We start from the raw sequence: 12,562 nt of genomic DNA on the forward strand, positions 1-12,562 counted from the left end.
CTGCAAACTAAATACAGAGCATGCATGTCCCTGATTTGCATTGGTGGAGTTTAGCCATATCTGAACACAAGGAAACTCTGTTCTTTCTACCTTTTATCTGCCTATCTAACTCCACCTAATATAGTTTGGGAACTCAAATTACAATGCCATAATCTTTACTAGGTCTCCTCTGGTACAATTTATTACAATTAAATCATTAGGAAAGTGATGATGCATACTAAGAGGACTAAAATTCAGCACAGAGGTCCTTTGGTTGTACAACGTTATGGCAAAGAACCCTAGAAACTTACTTTTGTCCTTAAAACAAGGGGCTTTATACCCTCCTTGTGACTTAAGGGAAAAAAACTAACTGAAAAGGTGGCATCATCTGTATGGTTACTTTTAAAAGTGGGACTATATTTCAAGCATTAACCAAATTGAGCATATGCAATTTAAATTATGGTTTCCTTGTCTTATTAACATATTAATGAATATACATCAGCAAGCTGAACTAAAAATATATGGAAGATTTGCATGTCTGATTATCTTTGTGGAATTTTTCAACTGACAATTTGAAAGGACAGGAAAAAAAACAACTTGTGTTAAGGTCTATGTAAAATTACAGCTCAGAGAGGTTCCTTAATCAAAGGGTTGTTTTGTATCTTTTATAAGCTAAAATGAGAATCTCTTTCTAAATGAAGAGGACTTGCTCTTGGAATTATGTTCAAAGCAGTCATTTCCTCAACTTTTAAAGCAGTAAGTAGGACAATGATGTCTTAACCAAAAGCCCTGCCAGTGATCTCCTCCCAACCATCTCCTTTCAGAGAAATGCAGGGAAACTTATGCTTCAACACATTGCCTCAGTAAGTATTTTCAAAACAAGCAGAAAGAAAAAAAAAAAGTATCAGAGGCATGCAAGGAAACAGAGAAAGCTATTTTGATTGTCGACAGCAATCAACTTCTTGTAACCACTGAATGAAAACACAACCAACAAACCAGTTTATTTGTTAAAGCTGTGACTAAGTCAGGACTCGCTTGCTGTTCAGTTCTCCTCGCAGCTTCCAGACTTCTAGTATCACTCCAGGCAACTCAGCCAACTCTGTGGTTCAGCTTGCCATATTTCCCACCTAATGGTGGAGAAAATAATTGGACAAGTAATAATGCAAATGTTTCAATCATGTCTCTCATTAATGGCTGCCATGAATGTGCATAGCTGAGAAATTTTCTAGAAACAAAGAATATCAATGCTGCTAATATACCAGGATTCCTCTGTTCTAGCAATCTTATCAAGTTTCCACCTCCAGATACCATTTTAGATCATTTCCAAATCAGATACCTTTTCCACACTTCTCCAGATTAAGTCTACAATACCAAACTCATCCAACAGCCATGTGTCTCATTTTCCATTCCTCCTCCATTCTTTGAAGAAAAGCTGGCACTTTGGAGAGGTTATCCTTACCACTCAAGGAAATCTGCTTTACTCCTCATGTTCAAGAGACCACTAACTAGGATTTAAAATGAGTGATCCTGTGAACATGTATGCTTAAATGAGCAATTTTTTCCATGGCAAGGCAGAGCTCTCAATTTCTTTTGCTCAAATTTGCCCTCACCTCATCCCTTCAACAAACTGATCCAGACTAAAATTAATTTGGGGAAAAAAAAAAATGTTGGGGAGGGAAAAAAAAAAAACAATTTGGACTCAGCCACTTTCAACTCTGCAAATGCCTAACTACCAGGGTAGCACAATGCTGAGAATAAGTAGCAAAGGTCAGGAACTCTTTAAGTCCACGTTACTGCAAGAAAAAGACCTGTAACCTGAAACTACCATCTAAGACCCACATGTGATTTTCCATGGCAGTTCTATTTACTGCTTTCCTTTCCATCTATGTTTTTAAGAAGATAAAGCAAAGCCCAGCATACTAAGGTGCACCTGCAAGACAAATCCATTAAATATGGAGGTAATTGAATCTGCAAATGAAAATGAAATGTTCGAGCTTCTTTGGTGCTAACTCCCACCCGTCATCTGCTGAAAACCTGACCTATACAATGCGGCAGGTTGTATCTGCAAAAAGAGCCTTGATTACAGACTTAATTCAGTCCTTCGGGAAGGGGTATGAGCATCTCCCCAAATTTTTTTGCTGGCATCTAGAAGTCCCTAGGTACCATTGCTAGTAGTATAAACTGATAGCAGCAAGAACATCTGCAGCAGGAATTAGAGTTTGCTTTTATGCAGACAAAGCACTAGTATTCCAAACATTTCACGTGTTGATTAACTACATTTCTGTACAGGGAACTCATAATACCTCAGCATTAATGCTCAGTTACTGACTGCCAAGAACAGTTTTGTACAAAACAAATCCCAGCAGCTACCAGCAAAATCCCTCTGTTAGAGATTTTTGTAAAAGGAATGATAAGAAAAAAAGGAAGGAAAAAAGTTATGTTTATCTTTTTTTCCATTTTTAACTAGGACGAGACATATGAGTAGAAGCACTAGAAGGATAGAAAGCCACAGCTTGCTAAATGCTAAAAATTAGAAGAGAAATATGTCCTCGATAAAGATTATACTGAGAACTGCCTACGAATTGCATTCTCCTGCTGCCCATGCCTTCTGCTGCCTAATATATTAATAGAACTGTTCACCACATGGGAATTCAATTTGTGAAGAAAGGTGAAAAAATAAAGCTGCTGGCAGATAACACACAAGCTGCTCAAAAGAAATGACACAGGTTCACTCTTCTCTCAAAAACTAAGACATGCAGAGAAACACAGCAAGTTTAACTACAGTCTGCAGTGACTTTGCTTTGCTATCATGTACTGTTGGGTGGTTTTTTTGTACAATCAATTCTTACACAGCCAAAGCTGGAGTCCAGCTTTATCAAGTGTGTATATATATATATATATATATACACACACACATATATAAAAGACAGAATAAAGAGGATCCAAAGGATTAAGCAGCAAATGGTGTAAGTTACAAGCATTTCTCCCCAGTTATGTGTCAGCTTTCCAATTTTGTATCTTCTGATACCTTCTTCTGCAGCAGCTCTATCTAATTAAAATAAATTAAGAACCACTTCTTATTTACACCCCTGAACATTAATATTCAGGGATGTCACGAGAGACCATGACAAACCTGGAAGGATCTCCAAAGCACTTTTCAGCAGCAACATGACATATTGTCAAGAGTGGGAAGGCTAGCCAACTGGCAAACCAACAATTTTAAGTGTACTTGGCCAGGCTAGGCCTGTAAAAACAAGAGGCTTTGTCAGCCAATGCAGTGAGCGCTTATGTTCATAACAACTCCTTTTTTCCCTGAGTTTTCTAAGAACAAATTAGTTAATGTTGATATCCAAGTCCTCTGAAGAACACAGATGGCCAGCAATACCAGAGCTAAGATGCAAAGAGGCCAGTCACTTTGGTTTGCCGTATACAGGCTCTCCAGCAAAGAAATTCCCCCTTTTTAAATGTATTTTTGAGAATCACACAAAACTTTTGACTTTTGTTAAAAAGAAGCTAGCAGAGATTCCAATCCTTGGTCCTTCAACCATGCTCCCTTTACTTGAAGGCCTCCCAGGGTAAATATATTTCACAAAATATATTTATCCTAAGAGAAATTAATTCAGAAAACAGAAAACATTCACCTTCATACCCAAACTACATGCTGCTGGTTTTACAAAAGGTGGCAATGCCAAAAGAAATCACAAACTCCTATGTATTTATCCCAGGAGGCCTTACACCAGCAAATGCTGTCTCTGGGTCCTCAACAGTTAATTAGACCCAATCTTTGCATTGCAAAGTTGCTTTTTAATACTAAGAATCAACAATATTGGTCAAGCATAGTCCCTTCTGCCTCCTGCCCCAGAATTAATAAAATGAGAAATGGTGGTATTTTTTAAAGCCACCTTTTCCACTTCAGTTTTTTTGCCTTCTGAAAATCTCCAAGGAAACTTCCACTTCACACATTAAAACTCATCTTTGCAAGGCTTACACTATGTTTTGCCTCAATTAAAGCCTGATTTTGCTGCAGCAAGGTTGAATCTCCAGCAGGTTAGCAGATGCGGGAAATCAGAGCCGGTCCTCTGACCTACAGGAACCTTATTAGAGAACAAAGCCAGAGCTGAGGAGGTTTTGAAGCTCATCAGCCATCTTTGCCTCCAGCATCTGCAACATGTTGTCTTTAAATGCCATCAGCTTTTTCCAGCCCAGACCCCCCCAACATTCAGTGTCACAGTTACCAAACAACTGCACTCCCTCTGCTGAAACCAAACCCCCAATTTCTTGACCCAGAAGTTCACATATTCAGACCAAACTAAAGCAAAAACTAGAAAAGCAACAGAAACACACTCTTAGCTCAATCTTCAGTGTGAGGTTTGGTGAATAATGAACTGAAAGGCACACAGTGACTAGATTAAATAAGGAGCACAAAACCATCCGTTTCACCTGAAAGTCTATAGGACTTTCTTGCTTGGGTCTATAGGATTAAATATAGAAAAGTCTATAGGACTTTTGCTTGGGTCTGCTGTGGCAGAGTCACTGGCCGTATGTCTGACCACAGTGACTTTATCCAGCTTCAGTCCTGAAGATCTAAAAGCATGCACCCCTGCAAACTCTCAGAGTAACCCACCCCAGTGGTGCAGGAGTAGCAAAGAAAAGGTTGAAAATTTATAGAAATGTTTTCAGTAGGGGAGCTAAGGTGAGGATCAAGGCTGTTAGCTAAGGGTAGGTTCCAGAAGTGTACCAAACACTTCCGGGGGCAAGAGAGCTGGTAGAAAACCAGGGTGAGGACTTCCAGAAAAGCCACAGGCAGACAGGAATAACATAGGGATAAGTGGAAAAAGGAAGAACATTCTTCTGACTAACTCATAAATGCTAATTAGCACCAATTCCAGAAAAAGGTGTAGCAGAGTGATGAAATGCATTTGCTGGAGACAGTTTTTTAACAGACAGGTCTGTTGTACCCAGTTGCCCTGTTCCAGCCTCATCGTAGTCTGTATCCCAAGGCTGCAAGAGATGGCTCTGGAGGGTGATTCATCAAAGCTACACAACATTTTATCACTGCATGAGAATGTGAGATTGATGTTAGATTGCAAAATATTCGTTGATCGCATGAGATACATAACAGATGGGAAGTTCCCTGTCATAATATCTAAGACCTCGATGTATTTTCTGAGAAGGTAAAATATTTCAAGGGTGCAGGACTGAATCTGAATTTAAGGAGATGAAAGGGAGTAAATACACATCCTTACAATAACATCTACCTTCATACAGATCCCCATCAAATAATCCAGAATTCTCCCCATAACACCCTGAACTCAGCTACAATCAAAAATATTTGTCTCACTTAAATTATTCTATTTAACTACTTCAGCCAAACCAGTTCCAGAGTAAAAACAGTTGACAAGGAATATACGTGTGTGCATGCTCCTGCACACCTGTATGTGTATATACCCGGCACAAGTAAGGATGGAAACTGTTAGTACCATTAATTGTAGAATATCCTTGCTTCGTATAGGATGAACAGAAGAAAAAATTTTAAAACTCATGAAAAAATATTGTCAAATATATACAGTGGAAAAGCAACAATTCAAGTCAGACAGTTATTTAATATCTCAAGTTAATGCTCTTACGTCCATAATACATTACACTTTAAAATCTCAATAGTCACAAATAATAAAGCTTTCTTCTTGTTCCCCAAATTTCCCTTTGCTTTCAGGAGAAGGCGACAAAAATTGAACTGTTGAAGCAAAGGACTACAGGGAGTGTGATGCAGAGGATTAAGGAAATAACTGAGTTAGGGCAGCCAACTGTGTTCCAGTTTTCTCTTTGCTGAGTGACCCATTGCCCTCTCTGGTTTTTATTTGCTTTTGCACTGTATTGCCTTATGTAACTGTTCCCTCCAGCTCATAAATTTCCAAGGTGAACAAAAGCTCAAGTGATTACATTCAGCTTGGCTACAAAGGTGATTTTTTTTCCACTAACTTCTACTTACCAGGGTTTATATTTTTAATCACATAAAATTATTAAGCCCATTAAGGTTAAGTTGATTGATTCGGCTTCTAAACAACCACACTTTCCCATTTTTGACCAGAACAGTATTTCTGATAATGTTAAAGATTAAAATGGATTAAGGCTGGAGAGAAAAAAATGGTTTGGTGGTTGTTTTTTCTGCCCCTTCACAGGCCAGGCTGTCCTTATTTTGGCTCAGGTATCTAGAACTGCTCTTCATCTCCCTAAACATCCCTTTTGCCCATACCGATATTCTACAAAAGGCAGTCTGCCTTTTCAGAATAGATCCTACATAAAAGAACTGGAAGTCCATTATCTGAAGTTATTTTCAGGAATAGCTCAGAAGCAACCTGACCTGGTGACATACGGAAGCAAAACCGAGTCCAGCCTATAGCTTCCTCCCTATAGCATGAGTTTACCCATGATGTTTTCTTGATGTGACCTGTCTTCAGTGGTGAAAGCTATTGCTGGAGATAATCACAGCCTGGGGAAACCAAGAGACTCATGCTTACAAAAATGTGCAGAACGCCAACAGATCCTCAGCGGCATGCAGTCTGTAATCCTAGCAAAGTAATGAGATTTACAGAAGCTAAATCCAAAGATTTTTTATTACACTGTGAAAGCATGTTCAATTTTAATATTTGTCAACGTGAGTGAATTCAACTCATTTGTTTATAGCACGGTTGATACAAATTTCAACCTAAACTTGTGTAGAATATACATAATTAACAATTCAGAAACAATTTTGAGCTCCCAAAAGTTTACTTTGAGACCTACTTCACTCCTTCCCAGAACATTAAGAGACTTAAATCTTCATAGTGATTCAAACTCCAGACCTCCAAAATCCTGGTAGCGTTTTACCTCCTACATGACAATTGCCTGTGTTCCATTATGAATTCTTTCTGCACCTGAATTAACAGATTATGATTACCTGAATTATTATTACTATTATTTTCTCTGAATTATCAGGGTCTGGACCCAGCCATTAGCAGAGAGCAGATGTGATATACCTATGGTAAACTGTGAGCTGACATTCTTACCTTCTCAGTATCAAGTAGGTTCTTGCACTAGAAAAGGATCACTTCATCTAGTAAGTCCTTTTATCAGTATTTATCTCACTGGTGAGATTTTAAAGTGACAACCACAATATAGTCAGAATTAGCAAATATTAGATTTTCAATTTATCAGAAGTCTATTACTAATGCTTGTCTGTTCTTTAAAGAAAGATGTTTATTCTATATGAAGACACACACCCCTTGATGATTTCAGAAATATTATATGGAATAAGTGGCTGCTCTTTGCCTTAAGTTTGAAAGAAATTATCCTAGGTTCTTAACTTACACTGTGGTTTTAGTATTTGCTATATAGTAGTATTTACCTATACTATTAACACCTCTGTCGGGTAGATTTTTTTAAAAAGGAAAGAGAACAGAAATACAATGTTTTGGGGAAAAAAAAGTGTAATCCATAATCCTGATGCAATTTCCTCAGGTCTTTCTGGGAAGAATCTTGCAGTGGAACCCCAGACTTCAAGTTAAATTAGGGCAGAAAATATGCTTTTCTCATAAAACATGCTTAACCGCACAAAACTCCAATAGAAGTTCTATAACACGGATTAGCAGTATCTTAAATACTGAAAAGAAACACATGGGAAAATACCCACTCTGTAAATAAGTTCAAGCATAAAATCCAAAAGCAAATACTCAGGCCAATCTATAATATTTGATCAGTCTCAGATAAATACATAACACTGCAAGAAAGTAAAACTTATTGGCAAATCAGCCCAGAATACTAGTGGGAAGAAAGGGAGTGGCACGTGTCATAAGGAAAATAACATGACAAAGTCCATAAAACAGGTTTAAAGATATTTTAACGCCAAGCCACAGTTCAAACCCAATACATTTATTTTCTACTAATGACAAGGTCAGATATAAACCTGTGACTGAAATCTGCAGCTAACCTAACACTGTACAGCAGCGACCATTCACCATATGGAGCAGCGTTGATGCAGCTAGGCAGGAAGGGCATGAGAAGGGCAACTCCCCAGCTCACTCCACCATCCCTCCTGGCAGATTTGTGGCCAGTTGAAATTTCATGCCAAAAGAGCTTTACAGCGATGCTCAGAGAGGGAGAACAAGATTAAAAAGGACATAAAGAAGCAGGCAGGGAGCTTTAGATATTTTAAGAGAGAGCCAGCAAGGTAGGCTTGAGAAATATAGGAGAAAACCATTGTGTAAATGAAAAGATGGGCTGTTCAAAAGGAAAAAATGAACTGGCAGTGATGAGCACTGAGTATCACGAACAGATGAAGGCAAAGTGCAACTGCTTTAGGATTTTATTTTTAGTCATATTGTTAAAGAAAATGGGCTTTCAAAGCAGAGTACTTCATGGCTAGCATGTTCATCTGCTTTTAACCAGGATATATAAAGACTACATCACTAGCATAAAGGAAACGTTAAATGTCACTGTAAAATTTTTACTGCAGAAGAAAAGTTAAAACTGCAAGTTACAGATCTTGAACCAAACTTTCCAAAGTTTGGAGCACCAGCATTTCTAAATGGTTCTCATTAGAAGTGTTTGTAAGAGCACTTAGAGAAAGGGTTCATTTTTTTTCCTATTATCAGTAGTGCCAAGAAGAGTAAGAGTTAACACACGCAAGTTGTAACGGGTTCTCAAACCCAGAAACATGTCTCTTCCATCAGAAAACATTACATAAATTTTGTAAAATTTCATTACAGTCTACTAGCATTTATGAACCAGTCAATCCAAATTCTCCATTTCTAGCCTTACTAGGTCTTACACATATAGTCATGAAAGAATTGACCAACTGAAATTCAGAGATGACAAGCAGAAAGCAAGGTTACTTATTGAAGAAGGAGCAGACTTCTGCCAAACTGCCTGGCCTTCTGTTGGACAGAGATCCAAATCCAGTCCAGAGACACCAAGAAGAATCAGAGTGACTTTAAATGCTACAAAGGTACATTTTCTACAGAGCACTTCTTTGCTTCTGTTGAAACATACAAAATATTAATGTCAGTTCATTACACATCAATGCATTTGTATACTCCCCTGTTATCAAGTATCCAAATGAAAACAGTCTACTTTGAATAAATTACTCCTGAATCATCAGCCAGCTTTCTTCTACAGATCCAGGAGATCTTGACTCTTTGCCAAATCTCATCTATGACTGACTGACAGACTTCTCTAAAAGATGTTCTCTCTTAAGTGTCAGAAAGGTACCAGCATACATGCATTTGATGTGCTACAAAATCTGATATTTAGAACAGATATAAATGTGCTAATGATAAAGAAAAATACATATAAAGGCTATAAAACATGATGGTTTTAAGTCCATGGACTGCATCCAGCCTGCAAGAACAACTCATTCAACCTCCAATAGGAAAGTCCCTGTGACCATTTTTCCAGGAGGTCCCCAAACACAGAGGCTGAGGGGTAGATGAACTCTTCTGGCAACCCACTTGCTGCTGTTTCAGTCCCTGGGTTCCTCCCCAACTCCCCTGCCTCAGCCCATCATGTGAGCATGTTGCGTACTGCCTCAGCCAAAAGTTTTGGAGCAGAAAGGCTACTTAAACCAAAGCTAAAGACTACGTGAAACCATAGCACCTCAAAATAAATGCTAATTTTGACTGAAGTGGTGACAATCCTAATTACTCTATGATTATTTCTGTAAGTACCATTCCAATACCCTTATTCACACCAGCAGTCAGACTTGCTGACAGCTCACTACTGCATTGTCCTCAGCAAGGGAGACAAAAGTTATGTCTGATGGCAGTTCAAAAAATACATTCACATAATCATTTCCCTTTGAAATATGAAGTTGCATTACTAAAATAATTCATTCTGGCTTTGTTGTGGGGCTCTTTGGTAAGAGAAACTAGTGTCTCAGAAATGTGTATTCTTCATGTTCACATCCCTCTTTCATTTCTCTCATTACACAGGGTGGAAGAAATATAAATGTACTTGCCGATTGATGTTACCATAATAATCCATTACCAGGGGAAAAAAAAATAAATCTCAAAACAGAAGTCACTAACTACATAATTCCCTTATGATATACAACAGTGATTCTGAGTTGAGGATTTTTTTTAACGAACATGGGTATTTCTCCCATTTGCTCACTAATTTATTCATTCTAATGTACTCACCGTAACTTTTTTGTTTTAAAAATTTTTCCATTTATTACTAATGGAATATAATTACTTCTAATCTCAAGATCCTGAGCAGAAAATTCCACTTTTTTTGAGGCTAGGAATACAACTAAACACGCACCCCATTATTGTATTAGTCACTGCAGAGATACACAAGTGGAAGGCAGAGGGTCAGCACTTAGGCTAAGCTTTCAACGACCAAGAGGGAAAAGTGGACTAACAGAATAATTTCCAAAATATATACTATGTCTCAGTAGGATCCCAATTTACCTGTACTTTCATTCTGACCTTGGTATAGCCACACTGTTCAGGTAAATCATTCAAGTCTGCATAGGAATACTTCAGGGGTGTGTGTGTGTGTGTATATATATATATATATATATATAATGTGTACATCTGTGTATCTTTGCACATGTAATTTTTTTTAATCTATACCTAATCCGAGTACTCTTTGCTATCAGCTACTAAAATATTTCAAAGCCCAAAGAAACGTACTAAATGTTAACTATTGACATCAAACCCCCCAAATTAGCTTACAGTATCATCCGCAGTAGCTACTGCTAAGAAACGAGGGTTTAAGATTCACTAACACATTGTAGAGGAAAAAGATACCAAACTGAAACATACTTCCTGGCAGAAAAAGACAGCAAAACTGAAGATGGGAAGCTGTGCCATAATTCATATGAATTAGATTAAAAAGAAATGCAGTGTTCAGTACTGCTTGAGCTATATCCCTTTCAGGCAGATAAGAGCAGGTTGCATAATGTGACTGGAATACAGGTGTACTTCTAACGTGAAAATAGGTGTTATGTAAAATAAAGAGGAGTTTTTCCCCTCATCTGTCCTAAATTGTAAGGGATGCTTGATCACCATTATTTGTGAACTTTATTCTTTTGCAGCTTCCACTTTGCAGATACTATGTAATTTTAGCATTTGATTAGAAGAAACCCCATGACTAATCAACTTCACAGTGCATGGAATACAAACATAATTGTAATATAATTGCTAGTATATCTGATTTTATGTTTCATTTCTACATCCACAGATTTTCCAAGCTTCATGTAAAGAGAGCTGTCAATACATACGTGAACATACAAAAAAAAAGCAAAAATTCCTTTCACCACCCAGACTGTATCTAGTGTATCCAAAGATGGACCACAAGTTCAAGCACATTAAAGGCCCAGTGGTGACAAATAACCAGCTTGATTTGGATGCAGTGAATTCAGCAATAGGTAAAATGTTTCAGCACATACGTAGCTAAATCATGTTTACATATTTTGGGAAAAAAAAAAAAAAAGCTTACCTGCCCATTTTTTCCCAGTTCCATTTCAACTATTGCAACAGGAGTGTTTATCTGATCAGTGCGTCTTGACTGTGACTTCAGATCCACCCGCCAGTTCATGTTTTTCAAGACATTATCCCAACGACTTTGACTGATCAGGCTCTCATGGATCTTTATTCGGTGGTTCTTCCAAAACTTTGCAATGACTGCAGCCTGATCTGATGTGATGCCACCTTGTTTTTTGGTTTGGGCAGTGAGAAAAGCCTCCAGCTGATTCAAATCCATGTCCGCTGAAGCAATTGACTGCAGGGAAAAAGAGAGGAGTAAGAGGGAAAAGCTTGCTCAAAAATGCTCTTTAACAGTCTCCCAAAGGTCACATCTTTAGGGTTTTATCAATACCATATTTTAAAGGGATAGTGCAAACAAATCTGGGTTATGGAAATAACGTGACAACTTTCATTAAAACTCAATTTCAAGTGACTACCACTTATCCCAGAATTCCTGCCCCCAGACAGCTGGAGGGTAATGGACTGGTAACAGTGATGAGGAAACTGGGAGCACCTTTGAGAATGCAGTACTGGTACAGGAAAACCAAAAGGCTTTTCAGTGTCTGCCTGACCCTTGCCCCCAGTATGCCCCAAGCATACCGAACTGGTCACTACCGGGAATACTGGGTCAGGGGTCTGGCATGATACTGCTGCTATTAAACAGGAAAACTGTGGCAAACACACACCCCTGGCCAAGACTGAAACAAGTGAGGAGACATCCCAGCTCACTGCAACATCTACGGCTTCATTGGCCACCTCCACACCGCAGACAGGGAAGCAAAACTGATAAACGCTGCACCAGTAAAGCCAGGCCCGCAGCACTGGCCACAGCAGTGTGCTCGCTGCAGCAGCAAAAGAACGAGTCTTCCAAGGGAGAGTCCATGTGTGGGAAGCAATCCTTAAAAATGCAACGGCAGCTTCTTCTGAAGCATCAGTGGAATACTGGGTTTGTGCTTTGCAAGGGAGCATAAGAGGTCATTTACTCCTTCTCCCTGCGCAGCAACAGAAATTATACTGCCCAAACCCATTTTTTTCATATATATCCAGTTTTTCCACAGCTGATAATCCTACAGCCTTAA

General features: G+C 38.5%; 1 protein-coding gene across 3 annotated transcripts in view; it reads right to left on the minus strand.

Moving 5' to 3' along the window:
• The window catches only part of COMMD1 (copper metabolism domain containing 1), an 80,015-nt gene that overhangs the window by 45,914 nt on the left and 21,539 nt on the right, over nt 1-12,562 (minus strand). For all 3 annotated transcript variants that reach the window (XM_074925967.1, XM_074926053.1, XM_074926137.1), the window contains exon 2: nt 11,458-11,739. In XM_074925967.1, coding sequence (XP_074782068.1) covers nt 11,458-11,739 — 282 coding nt within the window. The remainder of the gene's footprint in view (nt 1-11,457; nt 11,740-12,562) is intronic.

The sequence above is a fragment of the Athene noctua genome, chromosome 1 (genome assembly GCF_965140245.1).
Source record: "Athene noctua chromosome 1, bAthNoc1.hap1.1, whole genome shotgun sequence".
In the NCBI taxonomy this organism is placed as follows: Eukaryota; Metazoa; Chordata; class Aves; order Strigiformes; family Strigidae; genus Athene; species Athene noctua.